The 25,179-nt window shown below is 45.7% G+C and overlaps 2 protein-coding genes across 2 annotated transcripts in view; both read left to right on the top strand.

Annotated features, from left to right (window-relative positions):
• Positions 1-67: 67 nt before the first annotated feature.
• TMCO1 (transmembrane and coiled-coil domains 1) lies at positions 68-24,310 on the top strand. The gene is made up of 7 exons (XM_074960954.1): positions 68-276; positions 1,008-1,085; positions 6,975-7,034; positions 8,261-8,307; positions 8,843-8,910; positions 13,541-13,685; positions 21,706-24,310. The coding sequence occupies exons 1-7, from the start codon at positions 207-209 to the stop codon at positions 21,802-21,804; spliced, it is 567 nt and encodes a 188-aa protein (XP_074817055.1). The 5' UTR covers positions 68-206; the 3' UTR covers positions 21,805-24,310.
• The window catches only part of ALDH9A1 (aldehyde dehydrogenase 9 family member A1), a 33,154-nt gene continuing 21,520 nt past the window's right edge, over positions 13,546-25,179 (top strand). The window contains exon 1 of the mRNA XM_074960951.1: positions 13,546-13,685. The gene's annotated coding sequence lies outside the window, so the exon portion shown is untranslated. The remainder of the gene's footprint in view (positions 13,686-25,179) is intronic.

Raw genomic sequence — 25,179 nt, 5'->3', positions numbered from 1 at the left:
CCGCCCCTTACTCGTAGGCGGGATTTCCCCTCGGCGGGGCGCCTTGTTGCCGAAACCCTGAGCAACATCACTTCCGGAGACTGGAGCCAGTTGCTAGGCTGCTAGTTGGACCCTTTGTAGCTTCCGGTCTAGTCGTGTGTGTGTGTGTGTGTGTGTGTGTGCGCGTGTGCGCGCGCGCGGGAGTCTCTTCCGGGTGTGGGGGCACCATGAGTACTATGTTCGCTGACACTGTCCTCATCGTCTTCATCTCGGTGTGCACGGCGCTGCTGGCCGAGGGTGAGCGGGGCCCTGGCCTGCGCTGGGGTGGCCGGGCCGCCGGGCGGGTCTCCTAGGTCCCCGGCGTGTTCCAGTAGGGAGGGGGCGCCTGCCAGGCGTAACCCGGTGAGCAGCCTCCGAGCCAGCCCTTTCCCGGTTCAGGCTGCGAGTGGGGCTCCGGGGGCGCAGCGGGGAGGGGCTCCTAGCTGGTCACCCGAAGAGCCCACCGTGGGGCTCCAGCCTGGGTCTCCGAGCGCGGTAGCTCTGAGGCCAAGGGCCAGGCCTGGCTCTGCCACAGCGACCGTGGGTGACTCCGTGTCTCAGTTCGCCATTATCTGTGCAATGGGGGCAATAGCCCTTTGCGGGAGGTTGTGAGGAGAAATGCATTAAAGATTTTTAAGGGCTCTGGTGATGGGGACTATATACATATCGTGGCTGGACAGAGCGAAAATGACTCTACAGCCTCAGCTGTGTGTGTATCAATTTCTATAGATTTCTGAGGTAAATAACTTTCAGCAATAAAAGTAAGGGGAGATATGAGGTCTGCGTCTCACAGAGGTGTCTGTGCCATTCAGTGCATCTAATGCGTCCTTGACAAAGACCGCCCTCTGCTTACTGTATGTTGCTGTTCTCTGGGTTTCTTTCTCCTTGTTAATGTACCCAAATCTAAATGCTGCAGCAGCCCTGGGGAAGTTTCAATAGAGCTGTATAGAAAGTCATTCTCCCCTTATTTTATCTGATGCTTGTTTCAGGTATAACATGGGTGCTGGTTTACAGAACCGAGAAATACAAGAGACTGAAAGCTGAAGTGGAAAAACAAAGCAAAAAATGTAAGTGTTGCCTTTCAAACACTATAAATAAAATGGCTGTTCTTGTCTTCTCATTGTTTTCTGCTCCAGGATTTTTCAAAGTAGGGTCTGCTCTTGGCAAGAGGTGCCTTCTGTTTGCTTCCGAGGGTCCCTGCCTCACCATAGAATCAGGGTGGATTTGATTTAAATCACTAGTCAGGCAGACTCAATTTAATCATGGTTTTCTACATAAAAGTGCATTCTTGTTGGTTGTTATAACCTTAATACATATCCTTCACAACTGAGAGATAGAAGTAGGTTTCATTTTTAGAAGGTACACACTATACATTTTTAAACAGTGCTTTATTTTGAAAACTTTTCAGATTAGTTTTACAGCTATATCAGAAAATGAGTGGTTGTTTGATTATTCATTTACCAAAGGTAATTGAAGCAGATAGTTCACCTCCCAATGACTTCATAAATATCGCCAATTCAACAAGTTATTCATTAATATTTGGAGGATTTTCTTGCCATGCTGTATTAGGAGGAGAACATCACCAGACAGACACTTGAAGTGTTTTATTTAACTCAGGGGTTCTCAAACTGAGGGTCAGGACCCCTCAGGGTTCACAAGGTTATTACATGCGGGGTCACGAGCTGTCAACCTCCACCCCAAACCCCGCTTTTCATCCAGCATTTATAATGGTGTTAAATATGTAAAAATGTTTTTTTAATTTATAAGTGGGGTCGCACTCAGGTTTGCTGTGTGAAAGGGGTCACCAGTACAAAAGTTTGAGAATCATTGATTTAATTAAAACAACATTAAGTATTCTGGATTTTTTTCTTCAACAGCAAACATAGAATATTTTAACAAAACAAGCGTATGTCTCTCGATTCTCACATTTATCTCCAGACTTCTTCTCCTTGTCCAGATCTATTCCACCCGCAACAATCTTCTATCCATTGAACTTTCTGAAACTTTGCACTTTTAGAGAGACGTAAGGGATTGAGTCTGTACACAAATTTGCAGAGGGACAATAGAGTTGAGGTCTGTTATTTCTCACCTCTATATATTATTTATTTTAAAACATTTAAATAAAAACCGATTTAAAATTTAATTTTTTTTTTTTTAAATCATTGATTTTTATCCACCCTGCATAGAATACTTGGGAGCTTTAAACATGACTACTGCCATTCTGGTCTGAGGCAGCTCCTAGCTTTATCCTTTTTTGTCCTTAACTGGAAGGAGAAGGGTTAGTACTGAGACCTGTCCTGATGTTAATTCCACTGCCTACCTAACTTCTACTGAAGAACGGGGGGAGCAGAGATGGGTGTAAGCCTCTCTTTCCTTAGCATGGTTAGCCAGTGGTTATGTGTATAGATTCCACCAGCTGCACTGAGGTGAGCTCAGGGATCCTGCCTGTGCTCTTTGAGAAGGACCCCAGATCTGGGGAGGAAGGAGAGAGAAGAACAGGAGGAGTTACTGAAAAGAGGAAGAATTGTGGTTGGATGAATGGTATGAGAGACTAGGGAGGAATAGATAAGGAGTGAGATTAAAGGTCCCAGAGGAGAATGAGGGAGGATGATTTTTGTGGTGGGAGAAAACAAGTGACGGAAGAAAGAACTTATATATACACACACACACAAGTTGCATGAGTTTGAATTGGTTTTTAAACTGATTGGACCAGTTTAAGTACAACCTCTCTATATAAAATGAGCCTGAAAGGACTTGGAGAAGGAGGGAGGGAGTACAATGCAGTGAAAAGAGAAAAGGAAATGAGGGATGGAGATTGAGGGAAGAAGACAGAGAGGTGGAGAAAGAGTTGGAAGATCTATGGTATAAGGTAAAAGTGGCGCACAAAAGCGTCAATAGAAATAAGTGAAGTAAGGGTTTTAAGCAAGTGACAGCTCAACAGAAGATCGGCTTGGCTTCTGTCTCCCTCTCTCCTGAGCCTTCAGGAGAAGACAAGTTAGAATAATAGGAGATTAGGATTGGAAGAGACCTCAGGAGGTCATCTAGTCCAAACCCCTGCTCAAAGCAGGACCAATCCCAGCCAGGGCTTTGTCAAACTGGGCCTTAAAAATCTCTAAGGATGGAGATTCCACCACCTCCCTAGATAACCCATTCCAGTGCTTCACCACTGTCCTAGTGAAATAGTGTTTCCTAATTTCCAACCTAGACCATCCCCACTGCAACTTGGCACCATTGCTCCTTGTTCTGTCATCTTCTGAGAACAGCCAAGCTCCATCCTCTTTGGAACTCCCCTTCAGGTCGTGGAAGGCTGCTATCAAATCCCCCCTCACTCTTCTCTTCTGCAGATTAAACAAGCCCAGTTCCCTCAGCCTCTCCTCGTAAGTCATGAGCCCCAGCCCCCTCATATTTCCGTTGCCCTCTGCTGGACTCTCTCCAATTTGTCCACATCCTTTCTATAGTGGGGGGCCCAAAACTGGACGCAGTACTCCAGATGTGGCCTCACCAGTGCCAAATAGAGGGGAATAATCACTTCTCTCAATCTGCTGGCAATGATCCTACTAATGCAGCCCAATATGCTGTTAGCCTTCTTGGCAACAAGGGCATACTGCTGACTCATATCTAACTTCTCATCCACTGTAATCCCCAGGTCCTTTTCTGCAGAACTGCTTGTTAGCCAGTCGGTCGCCAGCCTGTAGCACTGCATGGGATTCTTCTGCCCTAAGTGCAGGACTCTGCACTTGTCCTTGTTGAAGCTCATCAGATTTCTTTTGTCCAATCCTCCAATTTGTCTAGGTCACTCTGGACCCTATCCCTACCCTCCAGCGTATCTACCTCTCCCTGCAGCTTAATGTCATCTGCGAACTTGCTGAGGGTGCAGTCCATCCCATCATCGAGATCATTAATAAAGATGTTGAACAAAACCAGCACCAGGACCGACCCCTGGGGCACTCCGCTTGATACCGGCTGCCAGCTAGACATCGAGCCATTGATCACTACCCATTGAGCCCGACAATCTAGCCAGCTTCCTATTCACCTTATCGTCCATTCATCTAATCCTTACTTTTTCCAGGAGTATAAGACAGCACAGAGTAGCTAAGGATAAAACCTACTAGTATAAGATATGAAACCAACTGAAACCGCAGCAGAGAGTTTAGAGCAGGAGTGGGCAAACTTTTTGGCCTGAGGGCCACATCAGGGTATGGAAATTGTATGGCGGGCCATGAATGTTCACAAAATTAGGGGTAGGGGTGTGGTAGGGGGTGAGGGCTCCGGCTGGGGGTGCAGGCTCTGGAGTGGGGCCAGAAATGAGGAGTTCATGGTGCGGGAGGGGGCTCCAGGCTGGGGCAGGGGGTTGGGGGGAGGTGAGGGCTCTGGCTGGGGGTGCAGGCTCTGGGGTGGGGCTGGGGATGAGGGGTTTGGGGTGCAGGAGGGTGCTCCGGGCTGGGACCAAGGGGTTCAGAGGGCGGGAGGGGGATCAGGGCTGTGGCAGGGGATTAGAGGGGATGCTCAGGTGCAGGCTCTGGGCGGCGCTTACCTCAAGCAGCTCCCAGAAGCATGTCACCCCTCCAGCTCCTATGCAGAGGCATAGCCAGGCCAATAGGAGCGACGGGGCAGCGCAGAGCAGCCTGGCCGCACCTCCTCATACTACGTAGGAGCCGGAGGGGCATCATGCCGGCTGCTTCCTGGAAGCCATGTGGAGCAGGGCAAGCCCCCAACCCCGCTGCCTGGCTGGACTGCCGGAGCGGGGCAAGCCCCCGACCCTGCTCCCCAGCGGGAGCTGAGGGCCAGATTAAAAGGTCTGATGGACTGGATGTGGCCCGTGGGCCATAGTTTTCCCACCCCTGGTTTAGAGATAATGTGCTACTCCTTTGGGTGCTGTGGAATTTATAAGAGCTGGTATAGATTAATCTCTGGTGTTTAATGATTGCTGTAGAGACTTTACTCTGATTATTTTGTAATTCCTCCTATCTCTGGTTTGTGTTTCCATGAAGAGCCAGATGTGAGGTGCATACACCAATAATAATTGCTAATGTTAATGCTTGTGAGTTAGAGTTTGAGTGGCAGAGCTGAGAATAACAAATATTAGCTACAATTTCAGATTTGATTAACATTTATTAGTCACAGTTTATCCACATACCCTTTTTAAAATGAGCACTTATCTGTCCTTTGACAATTCTTAAATATACAACTATAAAATAGACCACTCCTGCCATACCTTTCAACCATTTGTCAGTGTACCCACAGCAACAACCAATGTGCCAATAAAACAGCAAAAAAAAAAACCAAACCATGGATAAGATCACTAGGCTACTCTGCCAGAGCCTTGCCATTCTATCACAGCTACAGAAAACAAATGGGTCTTGAAAGTGAATAAACTAGTGCTATTAGATTAGGGGAGTGTTTATAATTTAATCTCTCAACAAAATATACTTGTGTTGTATGGCACAGCTATGTCTCAAAACTCAGTGAGCCTGAAAGTTTCAGGATAGATGTCTGATTATTATCTGCAATGGAAGAAGTTGCAAGACTGCAGCATGGTTATAGTAAGAATAAAAATGATGATGTGCCACTTTATTTACTCCTAGTGACCTTTCTGAGCAAACTTGCTCAGTTTACATCACCCTTGCATAATCCTACTGGCCTGCTTGCCTAAGGTGTGTGATTTAGTTTATGGATAAGTAAATTTCACCGTTAACCTTTTCATCAGCAGCATTGTGGTAAAAGCAGATGAGTAGGTTTGTGCCTGGGCTGTTCGTTTTTTGGCAATTGTGCAAGGTTGGTTTATGAGTCATAAGAATTTTATCTGTTAGCACCACAAATTCTCCTGTGATCTGGAAATTTAGCTATAGTCTTTCTGTCTTGGTCATCATCAGGAATAAAAGTTCTGCCATTAAAACTGAACTGATATACTAATATGTGAGATAGAAGTCTTCAGCGCTGACACTATGGAACAACAGGAGTGAAAATGGGTTTGTTGGTAAAGTAGATGTACAGATGTGCCGTTGGAAAAAGGCAATCAATATCACATATCTTATCATAACCGTACTTTAACATTTATCATCCCATTTTCATATTGTGATATTGGCTATATAAACCTGAAACTAAAACTTGGCTTTCATTTTCTGGGACTGTCAATCAAATTTCTCTGCTAATGGAGGTGATTCCATTTGCAGATTGAAAAGCATAGTTGCTGGATCACAGTATCAACAGGTCAGCACTCTGACTTGTGACTATCTGTTGGCTTTGCTTGCAGCAATCTGTGGAGTATCTGCTGTCTGAATTGGTTGTCTTACTTGGTTTTCTGGTAGCTTTGATAACTAAGTTTAGACTTGCTACTTAATTTTTAACTTCAAAATATTGGGAATGTTTCAGCCCTAATTGGATGACCAGCAAGAATGGAGCTGGTTGTGCCAGACTGCTGGCGCAGCACTTCCACTGAGAATGCCTGTCTGTGAAGAAGGGATATAACAGAACACAAGCCTTTCTGTGTTCTGCTTCCCACTGCAGATAGCTAGGGTCAGAGTTTCCCATAAAGCTCATTTCATCACACTTGTTGAATTGAAAGTACTGTCTAGAATTCATAATGACAAATCAGCAAGGGCTGTTTAAACCAAAATGATACTCAAGCTCCTTGGTTCACAATGCAATGGGCTCCTTTGGCAGGTTTTAAAAGTCTGGCTTTTGACAGGGATTGAAATTGTTCTTTTCCTCATCTAGGATCAGGGCCTGGAAAACATTCCTAGTCTTGAAAACATTTGTGCCAGTCCTGCTCTGGCAGGTTATAAGACATTGAACATATATCATAGACATATATCTGTATCTTGCTTCCTTCCTTCCTCCTGCCCTAGTCTGCATGAGGATTTTGGGTATAAGGGAGAGGAAAACAGAAGAGATTAGTAGCATAACTCTCCATTGTTTGTGTGAAAGTGATTCTATGTTGTCTTTGCCCTTTGTAGTGGAAAAGAAGAAGGAAACGATAACTGAATCAGCAGGCCGACAGCAAAAAAAGAAAATAGGTAAGATTTGGGGAGGGGAGGTGTGATGCTCCAAAAGTGAGGGGGAGGCTGTGAGGAAAAGCTGCTGGAGGTGACTTTCCCTTTCTTTCCACAGGTTTGGGGGGGGCTCAGGGCTGGGCCAGGGGATTGGGGTGCAGGAGAGGGTCAGGGTTCTGGGCTGGGGGTGCAGGCTTTGGGGAGGGGCCAGGGATGATGAGTTTAGGATGCAGGAGGGGGCTCCGGGTTTGGGGAGTGCTCAGGGCTGGGGCCGGGGATTGGGGTGCTGGAGAGGGTCAGGGCTCTGGGCTGGGGCCGGTGATAAGAGGTTTGGGGTGCAGGAAGGGGCTCTGAGTTGGAGGGGGTTCAGGGCTGGGGCAGGGGTTTGGGGTGCATGGCTGCGGTGCGGGCTTACCTCAGGCGGCTCCTGGTCAGCGGCGCAGCAGGGGTGCTAAGGCAGACTTCCTCCTGTCCTTGTACAGTGGACCACACTATGCCCCAGTAGCGGCCAGCAGCAGGTCTGGCTCCTGGGCAGAGGGGCAAGCAGCTCCGCATGGCTCTTGCCCACAGGCACCCCCTCCCCCAGCTCCCATTGGCCAGTTCCCAGCCAGTGAGAGTGCGGAGCTGGTGCTCGGGGCGGGGGCAGTGCACAGAGCCCTGTGGCCCCACCCCTCCGTGCCTAGGCGCTGGACCTGCTGCTGGGTGCTTCCGGCGCGCAGCGTGGTGCCAGAACAGGTAGGGACTAGCCTGCCTTAGCCGGGTAGCACTGCCGATGGGACTTTTAATGGCCTGGTTGCTCGTGCTGACCAGAGCTGCCGTGACCTAGTACTGGGTCGCGACCCGCAGTTTGAAAACCACTGCCTTACAGTAATAAGATTCGATGTACAAATAAAATTCTGAGAACAACACTGCTTCCAGTATACAATATACTGGCACTACCTGATTTTTACAAGCACTGTTTGGTTTTCCAGTTGACATATCTGTCTGTATGTCGTCATGCCCATTGTCTGAGTTGTGCATTGCCTTTTGAATGTTGACAAACCTCATATACTTGTTCTGCTGCATGTTGTTTTGATTCAAGGACAGTTGGCTGTGTACCGTTTTCACACTGTATTGTCTGGCATACAGAGCTGGAGTCTGTCTTGGAACTATTACTGGCTTGGATAGCAAGGAAGGTTTAAACTTCTTGAAAGTGAAATCTTTCTGGTGTCTGGATTGGGATAACCTCTGTGCTCTTCCCTGCTTTACAGAGAGGCAAGAGGAGAAGCTGAAGAACAACAATAGGGACCTGTCGATGGTAAGAATGCTGTAAATTAGGGGAAATGCCCAAACTAGTGAAGGGCTAGATCTCATTCCCCTCCGCCCCCGCAATCTCTCTAGTGCTTCCAAAATAGAAGCAGTTTTCCTGACTTTCCACTTACTCACCCCTTCTTCCTAGTGAGCCCACTCCGTTTGTTATTTCCCTTCCTGCCTCACAGTTCCCGTGGACTCCCCTTTCTTTATGCATGGTCACCTTTTGGTTAACAGGACAGCCCTGAGACCTCCCTTTCCTCCATAAGCTCTTCACCCCCATGATCCCTCTCATGGCTGTTCCAGTACTCGTAGTTGTTCAACCCTTCTAAGAATTTTCTGCTTGGTCTCCTCTGCTACAAGCTGAGAGAGTGAGCTTAAAGATTCCCTTCTCTTCTGATTCTGATGCTGCTGCACAAAACCCATTATTCAGCATTAAAGCCCCCAAGCCCTAACTCTGGGACTTGCCTTTATTTTTAATCTGTTTGTTTCTCCCTGTATTAGCTGTCAATAATGAATGACTCTGACCTCTCTGGTTGCAGGTTCGAATGAAGTCCATGTTTGCAATTGGCTTTTGCTTTACTGCCCTCATGGGCATGTTCAACTCCATGTAAGTATCAATTCTCTCTGGCTGCTTCCCCCCCAGCCTTCAAAGTGAATGTATCCCATCCCCTCTCTCCTTTGCTTACTTGGACTCATTCTACTGATGTTCATGGGATCCCACTGAGAGCTGCATCTAATTTGTATAAAATGGATCAAACTGCAGCTCTCCTCATCTTTGATATAGAGGTGAAGCCAGCGAATCTGCAGGTCACTCATTGCTTCTGCTCAGCTCAGCATGGAGCATTGCGTGCAGGGATTCTCTAGGCTGCACTTTAGCCACAACTGAGCATGCTTGCTGTTCTGGAATATGTGACCAGGATGAAAGTCTGGCTAATTCAGAATAGCTTTGCAGAGATCAGGCAGCCTTCCACAGTCTTCAGACCTTTCTGTCACATCTGCATTGGCTATCTGTGTCTGTCACAGATCTGTGTCACATCTGCATTGGCTATCTTTGCTTTGCTTTCTAAAGCAGTACTGGCTGGTTATTTTCCAAAAGCCGAGATTCTTAAAGAAAAAAAGGTTTTGGAATTGACTAGGGTAATTACATAAGCTATACTTTCATATATTTATATGTCTAAATAATACTGTCAGAATATTTTGTTTTTAAGAGTGCAATACTAGAGCAATGCTTGAATTTTCTTGGGGGAGCGACAAAACTCTTCGTCCTCCCTACCCCCCAAAAACAAACAAACAAAAATGCTGGGGGATTTCTGTCCACAACAATGGTGACAGTAGTCCCATGGTTGGCCTCCAGATTTGTGGATGTCTCAAACTTAACTGGTCATTCACAAATCTACCCCGCCCTGCTTATCTGCTCATGTTGTCACCTTTCCCATCACCAGTAATGGCAGCCTCAGCTCCTTATTTGTCCACCTTTCCCACAACCATCGTTGTGGTTTCTTCTGTGCAGCCCTTTGTATGGAATACCCTCTCTGAATTGGACCATGAAGCCACTTTCCAGTCCCTCCTCAAGTCCCAACTCTGCCATGATTCTTACATGAAACTTAAAGGCTGCATCAGGAGCCAATGAGGGGGATATCTGATGTACTTTGGGAAGGGTGAATGCAGCTTGTCTCAGATGTGAGCTCTTCAGGTTAGGAAATCTCACTATGTTTAGACAGTACCTATTATATTGTGGGTGCTCTGTGAGGCCAGGGGGGACACTTCCTGCTGTTGGTGAAGTGAAGTGAAGCGAAGCCTAGCCCTTTGTAATAGGGTCTGGGCATAGATGCCAGCACTTAAAAATGTTCTGCCAATGACAGTTTTGTTGTACTAAGGTCAGTTATAGTATAGCTTTAGGTTCAGAACCAGATCTGTCACTCCTTAGCATGAAAAGGTGGGTCCCTCCACCCTGAAGAGTCTGCCATTTCATTTTGTCTTCACAGCAGCAGGCAGACGGGTCTATGCTGCCCCGCTGTAGAGCTTTAACAAAGCACTCTTCCTTCCATAGTGTCTACTTTGGCCCCAAATTCTCCAGCAATGCGCTTGCAGGACAAAGTATGTGCCTCTTTCCCTAATTGCTGAAGAACGCTAGAGGCTGGAGCCCTTGCTCATCCACTGGGAGTTCAGTATGTTGGACAAAGAAGGGAGAGAGGCAGAAATACACACTTTGTACCATTCCCCTCACTGAGGCACTCAGCAGGGATCTGCTTCTTTTGAAGGGCCCAGGTTATGCTTACAAACAGCTCATTCTGGGTAAGTGTTGTTCTGACCCCAACTCTAAGGAAGGAAAAGTCCCTGGGAGGTACAGACAAACAAGCCCAATTAGAGAAGCAGTCAACCATCTGGAACCATCCCCTGCTCCTCCTATACGTAGTTGGAAACTACACTACAAGGCCAGTGTTCCGCATCCACCTGGCAGAAGCAGTTGCGTTCTGTGTGCTTTGCTTTAAGGAGGGCCTTGGATTGTGGTCCCAATTCTCTCTCTCTCTCCTCCCCCCCACCCCTGATCTCTCTGTGCAATGGTTCCATGTTTGTCCATCTGCTAAAACTACTTTTGAAGGTTCTTACAACTATGTACCATCCCACCCTAGAACCTACTGATGCTTGTGATTAAACTTTGAGCCTACTGTCTCTTGATGTGGTGCTGAAAGTTTCATTCTTGGTGGCCATCTTCTCAGTCTCTGGAGTACAGTCTGCTATGGCCAGCTTCCCCTGTACTGTACTCACATGGGCCCATTAGAACTTGGACCTCACTCAGTCTTGACTTTTAAAATTATCTTCCTTAAAAAAAAAAAAAAAAAAGTCTAAATCATGCCATGTTGTTGTCCCTATTTTCTAAAGCTATCGCAGGAAGGTGAAGTTGCACATTCTAGATGTCCAGAGAGCTCAGTTACTATTTAAACAGGACTAACCCTTTTAGCCAGTCCAAGAGATTGTCTGTGGCACTTAAAGAAAAATCTAAAGGTTTGACAGTTTTGGCTTAACGGCAATCTAAGTGTCTAAGACTATGCTTCCAGTCTTATGGGCTGGCTAGTGTACCTGTGTGTGAAGGGCAGCTTCAGGGACTTGTCAGTGCCATGCCCTCATCTGAAATCTAAGGGGCTCTTTGGGGAGGGGGGAGAGAGCTGGTTGACATCTTCACCAATTGCTGTTCTCTTGACATGGTATCAAGAAGAGATGTTGGTTTCAGGAGGACAGTGTTCAATCACTGTTTAGCTGGGGTCCTCAGGCCACTTCCTGGGAAGTCATGGCTACTAGCCACCTACAGAGGTGCTCTAGATTCAGGGTTGGGAAGGAGGAAAGGGGATTGCTTGTGCTTGGAACAAGAGTCAGTGTATTGCTTCATTCACCCACTTCTTTCCCCCAAATGCTGGAGAGGCCAAGGCCTAAAGTTTGGGAGGAGAGGGACTATGGGTTGTTTGGAGTGAGCATGCTGTGTTTACCTTTGGACAATAGAATGTAGGTTGGCCATGTATCCCTTCTGTCAGCTACTGCCTAAAAGCCATGGCCATACAGCTATGCAAATGACTCCTACAGAGAGGCTTTGTACATGCAACACATATATACAGAGAACGGTAACGAGCCCCTTTCTTGCTGTTGAAAATGGGAGCTGCAATACACAGTACAGGGATGGGAGGGACAGGTGCAGGAAGGCTGGCTTGAACACTAAAAGCAGAATGCCAGGTTGAGGATCTACCATGAGGATCCTGATTATCCATTCAGGGTAATCTTTTTGTAGGTTGGTGGGATCCATGGAAAAGCTATGTCTGCTAGGGGTAGGGCGATCTGCAGGTGAATACTAGACTGGGATCCAGGCAGATAGGGGTATCTAGCGAGAGAAGTTACCTGGTGTGCCCCTTGGTTCTCTCCGGACACTAACATCTTACTCCATTAGTCCTGAATCATGCAACTCTGCCAAAACAGCAAACCTTACAGAATTCCCTACAAGAGTGTGCCTTAAAACCTAGGTTACCTGCCAGAAGAGAAGGCGGGTACCTCAGGGTACCACCTCTGAAGTACTCTATGTTCCCACAACAGGAGTAATGCAGAATCCTAAAACACCGGGGATGTTACAGGGAGACAAACATCCGTTCCTAGCCCTTCTGCCAAACTGCCTGTGAGATGTAAGCAAAGTTGGCACATGTTAGAGCCATAGCTCTGTGTGAGTGCCTCTCCACAGGAAAGAATGCTCATTTAGGAGCTCTTGAAACCAGAAACACCTGTTAGAAAATGAGCACTCAAGGAGAAAATAACATCAAACTCTGAGCACACACTGATGCAGCATGATACGCACACTGCTTCAAAGGGTAGTGTTGGCTGTCTGGTTTCAGAAGCTGAATCTCTTCAGTCTGTCCAAATTCACACCATGTCTCCATATCTGGAATGTAGTACTGAATGCTTCCCAGCTCCTGGAGTTGAATAGGTACCTTGTGGGAATATACAATGTCCCCTGCTTCTGAAGAGTGAATGCAGAGAAAGAGCATTATATAAAAAGGAATTCTCTCCATGACGGTTGCCCACATTCCTTTTGGTAACTGATAAATGTAGCAAATCTGGGGGGGACAAAACAAAAAAACCCCACAGAGTTGGGCTTTAGTTTGTCTTCTGAAAGCTGAGCACATACCTCTAGTACAAAAATCCATGAGTCTGCATAAAGTAACTGTATTACAACAGGCTGGTAATTGTCTCTTGACTCAAGTGTTACAGTGCTTTGAGAGAAACCTATGCGTGACTTGGTTTTAAATAGCAGGTGTCAGTACTTGAGGATATTGATTTAGAAAGTTCCTAGTCTGTGTCCCGCAAACCTTGGTCAGCAATTTATCCAACCAGTAATCATTGATGGCTGACCTCCAGGAGGGAGCCCTTGTCATTACACAGCATCTGCTAAGGGAGGCCTGCACAGTCCATTCAGTGGATGGCAGGCCGCTGTGGTGCGTGGCCTTGAGAATGGGGTGTGTGTATATATTAGTCTTTCTAGTATTGTGCATGTGAAGGTGGGGCCACATGACTTTTTTTTTGTTAGGCTTTTGACTTGATCTTGCATCTGGTTTTGTCCTCTTGGAGGCCTGTTTCATTTAAAACACTTAATCTGTTTTTCTGCAATCCAGGGACCCGATTACTGTCCCAGACTGAAGCCCTTCTCTAGGCTGGGTACTTGGTTGCCGTCTCACATTAAGTGATCTCTTCTCTTCCAGATTTGATGGCCGAGTGGTGGCAAAACTTCCTTTTATCCCCCTCTCCTACATCCAGGGCCTGTCCCATCGCAACCTACTTGGGGAGGATTACACTGACTGCTCCTTCATCTTCCTCTACATTCTCTGCACCATGTCTATCCGGCAGGTGAGTGCTGAGCTGCTCCCTATGGAGGGGGAATGGGGCAGGCATTGATCTGCCACCTGGTAAGAAGTAGCAAGTGCCCAATAACCAATTTAGCACATGTAGTCTGCCTTTGACCTAGGTTTGTTTGAAGCTTTCACATTGACCACTGGTTCCCATAGGCTTAGCTGTCAAAGGAAATGTAGTGCAGAAAAGTCTCACTTTGTATGAGGTCTTATCTCATGAGGGAGACCTGACTAAAGTCAGCAGGATTGCTCCAGGACATTCCCGTGGAAACAGCTTCCACCCTGCTACCTGTCGCCAGGTAACTTTGTGGATTGACAGGATCATTTTTGGCAGGGGACCAGTTGCATGATTCACTGAGTTCACTGCAGGCTTCAGAAAACACCAGGATTACTAAGAAAAAGCCCTTACTGAAAACCTGACTGTACAGTCATTATCAGAAAGAAAAACATTCCTCCTTGAGTGTACTCTGAGGGTATGTCTACTTTGCATCTGGAAGTGAGCCATCTAGCCCAAATTCTAAGCCATCTAGCCCCCATGGTAGTGGGGCTTGGGCTAGCACTCTGAAAATGGTTCTGTGTAGATGTTGTGGCTTGGGCTCTGAAACCAGTGGGGGTGGGCTTGAGACCCTGAGCTGCAACATCAAAGCATGATCTACATACTATTTTTAGAGCATTAGCCTGAGCCCTGCCAGCACAAGTCTGTGAATGCAGGCTGGGAGGCTCATTCCCAGATACGATGTAGCCTTAATGTAAGCTGCTCCAAAAGGCTCAATCCGTGTCCAAAAAATCTGCTGAGGAAGCAAGAAAGTCTGGGGTCAAACCTGCATTTTTTTCAAGTGCCTTATTCTCTTCCCTCCCCCCTTGCCTGATTAATACATGACTCTCTCTGAAGGCTGAATAGCTTTCCCTTCAGAGTATTTTCTGTTCCCAATCACCAGTGGGTGGAGTAATTTATAGAATGGGGGTCTGGTGTGACAAAATGCAAGGCCATGCTAGAGAACACTGTTAAGAATTTACCACCATGGTGGATTGTGACCCATACACAGGCCCTTCTGCTACAAGGCGGAACTGCTGGCCCTGAAAATGGGAAGTGTTTTCGTGGTTGGGAATAGCTTGCCACAGTGATGCCATCATTTTATCAGCTGCAGTGCACTGAAGCAGGAATAATAGTGAAGCAGCTGTTTAACTGACAGTGGAGCTGCTGCTAGCACATGACTAGGTTGGATGAAATGTCAGTCTGTGTTGGTTAGGACCGGTGGGACTTGAGTGCTGCTGAAAGTGTGTTCTGCTTGTTGAATTTCCCCCAGGGAGTGGGGAGAGGCTAATAGACCCTGGAAGCTGGATTAATGCTGATGCACTTAGCTGGTTCTCTATTTTTATCTTTCCTCTTGCTTTGGTTCACTTCCTGAATGCTTGCTGCTTATTTCTCCTTGATCTGCAGATCTCTGTTGCTTTTTCCTCTGGAGGTGCCAAGGGACTTAGAAACCCTTACAGCAGGTCAGGAGAGGAAATGATTCTTGTGCCAACTTCTAACAGAGGGGTCAGGATGGGCTTGGTGAAGTGGCTCAATAATAGAATGAAAGCTCCTGTACCCCAAAATAAGTGCATATTAATGGATCAGACAGATTCTCTCCCTCCTTCCACAGCAGGATCCTGCATTAAATCAGATCTGTGTCCAGTCTTGCATGAAGGAACAAGGCAAACAAACTAGCAAAAGCCATCAAGTCCACTGACCCCTTATTAATGCTCTCAGCACAGCAGGTCTTGTTCAGTGCTCGTTCCCTGGCCTGGAACTAGAACAGCAGGTGCTGTTGTGTGTTGAGGGGTTTGTCTAGTTTTTGTGGTTTCTGTGTCACCCACTGGGAAACTTTTGTGTTGTTTCTACAGTGAATCTCACACCAGATAGCCAGTGCCTTGCAGTACCCTGGGGAAACTCTCCGTGCCACCAATCTGTGTTACAATGGGGCTCTATGCCTTTCTATTCTGACACCAATAGGCTTTCTTTTGCACTCCTGAAAGGCCACGAGCAGTGAGAGTGAAACTCAGATTGTGCTGGCTGCTGCATGTCTGCTTTGCACCAGTTGGATACTTGGGGAATTCAGTGGCTGAAAAATCCCAAGTGGCTTTTTTGTATGTTTTAAAATAAAAAATCCCATGGTAAATTCCAGTTTTGACTATTTCCTGCTGTCACCTTCTGCGATGAAACATACTAGAAGCAGCACAAAATGAATGGCTGGGCATAAACACTCGGGTTTTCAATGCTAGGTATTCAGCTTGTTCAGTCCAACAAGCCTTCAACCCTTTACTTGTCCCTGCTAATGGCCTGGTGGGGGTAGTAGTGCCATTGCCTTGGAAGGGATATTTCAGCTTCATATGCTGCAGCCTCTCTAGTTTAACACTTTTTTTATTCTCTGTAGAACTGATGTACTTTGTACTCCCAGCATTACATAAAAAGCGGTAGCTGCTCCTTTCACACTCAAGTCTTTACCTCTAAGCTGTAGTTTAAACTGGGCCCCATGGAGGTGGAGGGGCCCCCCTACAGTCCATACGGGCAATAGCCCAAGAGAAGAGCTGCAGAGAGGTGGGGCCCTGGAATTAAATAGTGGGAGAACAAGGGAAGATCACAGAGTCCATTGGGGGGGAGGAGTGTGGGAGAGAATCCCTAGAACTCATTAAATTGAGGCAGAGCCTAGATTTAGTTCAGGGTGTGGGTGTCTCAGTCTGCTTTGTGGGAGTGAGAGGACTAAATCAGTGGCACTTGGTCACTCTGCACCAATTAAACAGGCATTGCTTATGGGGTGGGAAGTGGTAGCACAGCTACTCTTCACCTAGGCTGATAGTCCTCAGGCATGTGAGGCTTGAGGAAACTCCTCAAGACCTGGCTCGACTGCTTTTTGCCTGTGACCTGGGGCCAGCATCTCCTGAAATATCCAATTTGCAGTGAGTAACTTCCTCTGCGCTGTTCCCATCTCCTCCTGCACGTAAATCCTGTCAGTGGTTCCTTGTGCCTTCCTGTTTGGAGAGAGGGCTGCTGCTGAGAGAGGCTTTCTACAGGCCATTGAGCTGCTGCCTTTCAGCTGGGGAAGTCTGCTGCTGAATTGGGAGTGATGTGGAATGTCAGTTATATCCTCTGCCCCTCCTCCTGTTAGTGCTCTAACAGCCTTCACCTGTCCTGTTTGTTGCGTAATAAACCTTTATTACACAGAGGCTTATCAATATTTAGTTTCCTTTTCACACATCTTTGAATTTTAGACCTGTCCTCTTCCTCTACTCAAGATGTGCTCCTGGTGGTAGAGGGGGCCAACGATTCCCCCTGCTGACAGGAGAGGGAGCACATCTTTCTTTCCCACAAACTGTCCTGATTGCTGTGGGGCAGTAGGTCAGTTCTGATTAGTTTTCTTCTCCTAGGGCACTTAAAAGTTTTGCGCAGAAATGACATCTGTTCGCTCTGCACTGATTGTGGGATGGAAAGGATTCAAAGGAAAAGACAAGGGGTGGGATGGACTGGTGTAGTACAAATGTTCTTGCTCCCCTGCTGCTGCTTTTTTCCGCTCCCATCGATAACAGTGTGCTGCCCAGAGTTGTCCTTCCTTTAGAAAGGAAGAGTGTGTGCTATGCTGTGGGAACGCAACGTGGTGCAGGCCTCCATAACACTTAGTCCTGGCATCAGTGTCTGGGACCTTCTGTGCAATTTTAACATCACTGTCTTGCAAAAGTCATTTATCAGCATAATGCTAGCTAGCTACATGTCAGCTGGAGAGAGAACTTGACAATTGTGGGAGAGGAAAGGCTGGCCAGAGAGTGTGTAGCATTCTGATTGGTTATAGTCGGCTCAGGTCAACGTGTCTGTTTGCCTCTACTCTCATAATCCCTCCTCCCACCAGTGAGATCTGTCTGACCAGCTAGAATGTACAGGGCTGAGTGATGGCATCGACAAAAGTCAGGAGCATGCAGTGCAAGCTTCCCCCATTGCTCCGATAGTAACTTTGGTCTTGAACGACTGTGCTTCTGCTCTGTCAGCTCACCTCAGTCCTGATCCTGCAGTAGCCCCTACTGGTCAATCGAGTCCCTTTTGAATAGCTGTTCCCTTTCTAAGTTCACCAACATTTCCTGTTACAAGGCCCTATTTTTAGTTATTGATAAGCTGGTCAGACTTTAACCCTTTGGGCTGAAATTTTCCATGCTATTAGTTACTTCTGGCAGTGCAAGTGGCAGAGGTCTGTGGGTTGGATCTAAAGATTCCAACCTTGCTGATGAACCATGTGGGCATCAATATAATGCCACATGACAGAATTTGTTTTTTCAGTTTGCTTTTTTAAAAACCCAGGAGATTACACACAGGTTTTTGTGTTAAAAGAACGTTATTAAAGTTGCAAATCCAAGCACTCAGAAGTTAGGAAATGCCAGAATTAAGGTTGCCTGTGCATATGCATTATGATACAGCCTTCAATCACATGACCACACACAGTTTTTTCCACAGGATGCTGCCTCATTCAGTGAACAGGATGGACAGTGCTCACTTCATTAGCAACTACTCACTATGTTTTCTTCTCATCATTCAATGGGTGGCCCCAGGCCTTGGTTACTCTCACTAGTCAAACCCTGCTCTGAAAACAGAACAGTTAATCTCCTCAGGGGCTTTTCTGTCATGCTCAACACTACACTAGCTTTGTGCTTAATAAACATTACTGATCTTATTTTCACAACACTCTTGTGAGATGAGGGGGTATTAGCCCCATTTTACAGATGGATAACTGTGGCCCAGAGAGATTAAGATAAAAAGTATTCGCTAATCTTAGGTGTACAATTTGAGATGTTGAGGACCTGATTTGCAGAGTACTTAGCATTATAGGGCTTTATATGTTCAGAGCACAGCTCCCAGTTACTTCAGATGCAGCTACGAGTGCTCAACGTATCTGCAAATCATAAGAACGGCCATACTGGGTCAGACCAATGGTCCATCTAGCCCAATATCCTGTCTCCTAACAGGGGCCGATGCTAGATCCTTCAGCATGAATGAACAGAACAGGTCAATTTTTCAAGTGATCCATCCCCTTTTGCCCAGTTCCAGCTTCTGTCAGTTGGAGGCTTTGGAACACCCAAAGCATGGGGTTGTGTCCCTGACCAGTTTTGCTAATAGCCTTTGATGGACCTATACCCCAGGAACTAATTCTTTTTTTTTAACCCAGTTATCCTTTTGGCTTTCACAACATCTGGCAACGAGTTCCACATGTTGACTGTGCATTGTGTGAAGAAGTACTACTTTTTGTTTGTTTTAAACCTGCTGCCTATTAATTTTGTGGGTGAACCCTGATTTTTATGTTAAGTGAAGGGGTAAATAACACTTTTTTTCCCCGCACACCATTCATGATTGTATAGACCTCTATCTTATGCTCCTTAGTCATCTCTTTTAAACTGAAGTCCCAGTTTTTTTTTTAATCCGTCCTCAGATGGAAGCTGTTCCATACTCCTAACTAATCCTTTTTGTTGCCCTTCTCTGTACTTTCTCCAGTTCTAATATATCCTTCTTGAGATGGTGTGATCAGAACTGCATGCAACATTCAAGGTGTGGGCGTACCATGGATTTATATAGTGGCTTATATTTTCTGTTGTCTTATCTATCCCTTTCCTAATGGTTCCTAACGTTCTGTTAGCTTTGACTGTCGCTGCACATCAAGCAGATGTTTTCAGAGAACTGTCCATAATTACTCCAACATCTCTTTCTTGAATGGTGATAGCTAATTTAGACACCATAATTTTGTATGTATGGTTGGGATGTTTTCCAATGTGCAATGCATTGCATTTATCAATATTATATTTCCTCTGCCATTTTGTTGCCCAGTTACAAAGGGATCTCACAAAACTGGGTATCTCTTTGCTGTCACCTTTGGACTTCACTACCTTGAATAGTTTTGTATCGTTTGCAAACTTTGCCACCTCTCTGTTTACTTCTTTTTCCAGATAATTTATGAATATGTTGAACAGCACAGATCCTTGGGAGACCTTGCTATTTACCCCTCTCCACTGTGAAAACTGGCCATTTATTCCTACCCAGTAAATGAGGCATACACAATTAGTGGCTATTTGTGAAAAAGCTTGGTTTAAGTGACTTGTGCAGCATCACACACGAGCTCTGTGATAGAGGCATAGATAGAGTGCAGTTCTGTGGGGCAGCATTCAGCTGTCTTAACCATGAGAATGTCCTTGTCTTCCTTCAGTTTCCTGCCTTATTCACTACGTGCCTTCCAACTTCTGCAACAAATGAAGTAGACAATAGTCTTGTGCACTACACAGCCCTGATTGATCCCCAGAGCAGGCTGGAAAAAATACTATGTGATCCTATAATTAAAGATTGTGTCGTCATTATGCATATGCACAAGGGGGCCAAATTGAGGTTACACTGACAACCTTAATTCTGGCATTTCCTAACTTCTGGGTGCTTGACTTTGCAACTCTAATGTTCTTTTAACATAGATTTGTGTGTAACTGTAAAAAGTTGAATGTTTGCCATCCGCAAATGCTATAAAACTGCCGTGACTTCCCTTTAACCTCCTTTCCCTTTTCAATAGCTTGTAACTCTTACATATTTATATTTGGGCTGAAATTTTCCTTACCCTCTGCCCAAATGTGACTGCTGTCTTTTGTGTGTAAAATTTTTGGTTCTCTGCTCTGTGAATGTCAAAGTAGTGGGGAAGTTCTCCGTATATTCCACTTCGAAGCACAAAAATCTCATGACTCTAAAAGGTAGAAGCTGGAAATTTCCTAGTTGGCATGTGTTGACAATCTTTTTGAGGAAGGCATTCAAGGGTGAAGAAATTCTGTTTAGTAGTTTATCCTCTTTTGCTTCGTGCATATTCAGATTTTCCATTTTGTCCGTCCAGCACCATTTAAGCTTGCATCATTTAGAACACTGGTATTGGTTATAGTGAAGGATGCCCTCTGCTTATATCATGCTTCTAACACGATCCAGTGTTGAAACTAAATAAATGTAGTTTAATTGAACTGTGCTGTTTTTAACATAGCTTCACACAAATCTCAGTACAATACTAATCTTTAAGCATTCTGCTATGAGTATGACTTTCCTTATGAAAGTGCTTGGTTTTTGTGGTTTTTTTTTTTTTTTTAATCTTAATGTTCCATTAACACTAGTGTGATGTTGCATTAAAACACTGTGTTCTGATGTTCAAAAATCTAACCAATGGATAAAGGCAGAGAGAAGGTCATCTGCACAAATTTATTTTTGTTGCTAGGTAGGTATACTGTGTACCATGTGTCTCAGGAGAGAAAGCACTGTTTCCTACTCTGAAACCTATCATTAGCACAGAAATCAGCTCTGTACTCAGACTTTTGGCAGGAGTTCAGCAATTCCTCTGGTGGCCGGGTGGGCAGCCCAATTCTGATTGTATTGTGTGGGATCCTTCCTGTCTTGTTTGAAGATTCTCGGGCTCTAATTACAGCCTCCCTTGACGGTGGTTTTTGGAATGTGTGAAAACAGCGGAGTGCTGCTCCTAGATTTTCTGCCTGTGAGCAGAGAACAGGAAGCTGCTACTACATATGCATTGTAGTTGAATTGCAAAGATATCTAATGTTACCATCTTAATTTAAAGAAAACAAAATAGGCAAAGGCTGCAGCCTGCAACAAGAACTCTATTACCTGCCCATTGGCTTTATGACTTATGTAGGTGAAGATAGAATTGAATTGCAGCCCTGCACTGGAACCCACTCCAATTGTGGGAAGCTTGATCATGAAACACACTCTGGAGCTTAGGCCCACCTCTAATTGCAGTTCATTATGCATATCAATCACTTAATCTCTATGGACTGCATTTTTTCCTGGCCCTTTTGTATGGTTTCAGATATATCACATATATACATTGGCTAAACTGAGTTGTGAAACCCCTGGAGGTCAAGTTAAAGAGAGGTTTGCCACTGGTCTAAACGGAACCAGGATTTCACCTGTGTATTGGCTTCCTTCTCACTATACCACCATCCCATCATTCTGTTTTTCATTTTCACAGAATATTCAGAAGATGCTTGGCCTGGCTCCTTCGCGGGCTGCCACCAAGCAGGCAGGGGGCTTCCTCGGCCCCCCTCCTCAAGCTGGGAAATTTTCTTGAAGTATAGTCATGCACCTTTCACAGCAGCTCCCATTGATGTCAATATCGAAGACAGACTGCCCTTGGTTTGTAACAGGAGCGGATTCCACAGCAGGCTTTTTATTCATTTGAAGCAGCCTTTGGGATGGGTACTGCCTTCACGGAAGCATCTTTGTATTTGGAGCGTTCTACAAGCAGCCTGTCACAATTGAAGCAAAACTCTTGGCAGATAACGTGAGATGTGTTTTGTGTGTCTGTGCAATAAATGATTAGGCCCCTTGCATTTAAAATGTAGTCACCTAATCCCATTGCAGGAACAGTGGAACTGTCTTGCTTTATAGAACTACTGTAAAGATAATAAAACCTTATTTGGAGCCATGATAGGGAACCTGTAAAATAAACAGATTTTAGAAAGTCCTGCATCATCATGCTCTAGTACTGATTGTGTCCCTGTTCTCTTAGACAAATGGGCTAGAGACTTCTGTGTATTAGGAACCCATCTATAGGGAAACTAGGCATGTTCAGTTCCAGTCTATGAATGGGAGGAAAAATACATCTAAAGCTGGAGTTTGTTTCCTCATTGGTGCAGTACCCAGGCCACAGTGCCATATTGCATAGCACCAACAACCTCTAACTGCTTCTGAACATTCCTTCCCCTCCTCCTGAGGAGCTCAGCTTGGCAGTGGTTTATGTAGCATTACGGTGCCCACATTCTAGCTGTCTGCTTAGCTGGAATCTGTTCAATTGCAGTCATAATTTAAAACAAACAGGGCCTTTAGTCTTACCTTGATTAAACAGTTACATAATCTCTTGTTTGTTGTATGCCAATGATACCATCTGCAACTACCCTTTACTATCTAAGGGTTACAATGTACACACACAGCATGTACCAAACATAGAATGCTGCTGTGCTATTCACTGTACTTCTAGAGCTGAGTGATTGGTTTGCATGTCTTAAAGGCCTCTAAACTTGTTACCAGTCAGCCATATGTTCTCGGTTCAGTTCCCTATGCTATTTCTACATTGCCAGATATTTACCTAGCTTAGTCTTATTAGCTGGAGCCCAACTCGCTTTGTTTATGAGGGGACTTAAAAGTTTAGCTTCAAGATTTATTTTTTATCAGGGTCACTATAGACAGAGTTCTAGAATGGCTGAGAGGTGGAATTGCCTGAAGTATCATCACTGTACATGTACCCTCATAAATTCTAAACCACTCCAGAGGATGGAAGTCTGCACCTGTCTTTGGAGGCATTTATGTTACACCATACTACCTGTGCACTAATAACTGAACTAAATGTGATATGTGCTTGGTTAGATGATGTGCTCGAGATAAATTCAAGACTGCCTGTATGTGGCAACATGGGGCATATTCACTGGATTATTTTAAATAAATAATGGGAGAGTTCTGAATAATAAACCCGGCCCTTGAATCCTATCAGAGAGTGCCTGTGCATATATAAACCTGGTTTAAAACTGGGTAAGGTTGCTTAAATGCCACACCCCCCCAACACAAGCCCTTAAAAACAAAGAAATGCCAAATTAAGGGATGTATTTTTGTCATATTGTGAAGACAGGATTGTCAGCCAATAATGCCAGATTCTGCATCTCTGCAAGAAACTTTTTTGTCTCCAAGAAAATAACTATATGCAGCACACAAAGTTCCCTCACACTGTCATGCAAAACCTTCAGCAAAATTAACAAGTATTCAGAATTGAAACTGGTTAGGTTTGTGGTGGGATGTGTTTAGAGGAAGTATGAAATTGTAGTTAAGATTTATATTATAGTTCAATGTGTTGCATTTGTTTCCTTATCTGTTAAGAGACAGAAAGGAGTTAATTCCTTGTGTAGATGCAGAGTGAGCAAACTATAGGCCACATCTTGCAGTTGTTACATAGACAAAGTTCCGGTGAAGTTCCAGGGCTCATTTGGCCTGTATGGAAACTACACGATCAGGTCCTATTGGACTTATTTTGAATAAATACTTATAATGGACTCAGTCATGGACTGCCATTAATTCCCCTGTTTCCACTGAGCTAAAATCATGAAATTTGGTTCAGTGGTAGTCATGATATAGAATCAATTATGTCTTAAGCAGGATCTGTTAAAGAAAACAGCTTCCACACAGTTTGAGTTCCAACTTTGTCTCCCTTATTTATCTGGCACCACACCCTGTCTGGACCTCTTATATAACTAATGGCTCAATAATGCACTACGAGTAGGTCATTCCACTGAGTACAGGAAAAAAATCTCACATTTACTTCTGAGGGAATTCTATGCTAAAAAAAATTAATAATTCTGCACACAATTATTTTAAAATTTTGCAAATTTTATTTGTCAGTAAATTAATGTGGAGGCTCCAGCATGGCTGTGCAGAGCACAGGCCACTGGCTGCACTGAGCTGAGAGATCACCCTGAAGCTTCCCCCTCCCAGGACAGGGACTTGGCAGTGAGGCTGCACCAAACCCTGACACAGTGTAAGGGCCCTGCCCCTCATCACAGGTGTACCAGATGTGGCCAGGCAGGCTCAGCCCAGCAGGATCCAAGTGCAGAGGGGCTTAGTGTGGGGGGATCCAGGTGTGGGGTGAGAGGGTTCTATGTGGGGCAGTCTGGGTGTGGGTGACTCAGTGGGGGATCTGGATGCACAGGGGCTCATTGGGGGGTTCTGTGTGCAGGGGCAATGGGACTCTATGGGGGTACAGGAGTGGGATGGAGGTCTGGGTGCAGCTGTTTGGGGCTCAGTGGGGTGGGGGTCCAGGTGTGGGGGTTTGTCGGGGTGGTCCAGGTGCAAGGGGTGTGAGGCTCTACAGGGATGGGGGTAGGGGGTTGAGATGGGCCTGCTTAACAGGGGAGCCCCTGCTGCTGAGAGGACACTGCATGCTGGGCTCCCTTTTCTCCCACACCATTTCCCATCCCCATCCCATCCCCTTCCCCACCCCCCCTCCCACCCCCACATCCCCTCCCCCTGCCCTATCGCACCCCCTTTCTTCCCCACTGCCTTCCCCCCCCTCCCATTTCCCCACCCTGGCCCACCACAGGGTGCTCTGCATGTTTTCTGTACAATGGTGAGTGCATTTCTGTACAATGCACTCACCATTGTACAGAAAACATGCAGAGCACCCAGCACTAGGACCCAGGAGGTGGCATCCAGCTGCAGAGTTAGTGAACCATAGACGGCAGCTCCGCACTGCAGAAATGTGGGGGAGGGGGCATTGCATGTGACCCTGTGTACTCTCCCATGCCTCACCTCTGGGGGGGCACTCAGGGTTCCTGCCTATTAATCATCTCTATATATCTCAACTTTAGACCATTGACCCATACCTCTTTTATCTTACATAGGAATTGCCATACCAGCTCAGTCTATCCTTTATCCTGTCCCTAATGGTGGCCAGTACTAG

This window comes from Natator depressus, chromosome 8, assembly GCF_965152275.1.
Source record: "Natator depressus isolate rNatDep1 chromosome 8, rNatDep2.hap1, whole genome shotgun sequence".
Classification (NCBI taxonomy): Eukaryota; Metazoa; Chordata; order Testudines; family Cheloniidae; genus Natator; species Natator depressus.
The sequence above is the reverse complement of the archived record's forward strand: the minus strand, read 5'-3'. Positions and strand labels throughout refer to the sequence as shown.

What these genes read in the sequence shown, in the direction of transcription:
- TMCO1 (XM_074960954.1), top strand. Translation starts at nt 207, where the DNA reads ATGAGTACTATGTTCGCTGACACTGTCCTCATCGTCTTCATCTCGGTG. An exon ending in GGAAAAACAAAGCAAAAAAT is followed by an intron (nt 1,086 to 6,974) that starts GTAAGTGTTGCC and finishes TGCCCTTTGTAG; the next exon opens with TGGAAAAGAAGAAGGAAACG. An exon ending in ACAGCAAAAAAAGAAAATAG is followed by an intron (nt 7,035 to 8,260) that starts GTAAGATTTGGG and finishes CCTGCTTTACAG; the next exon opens with AGAGGCAAGAGGAGAAGCTG.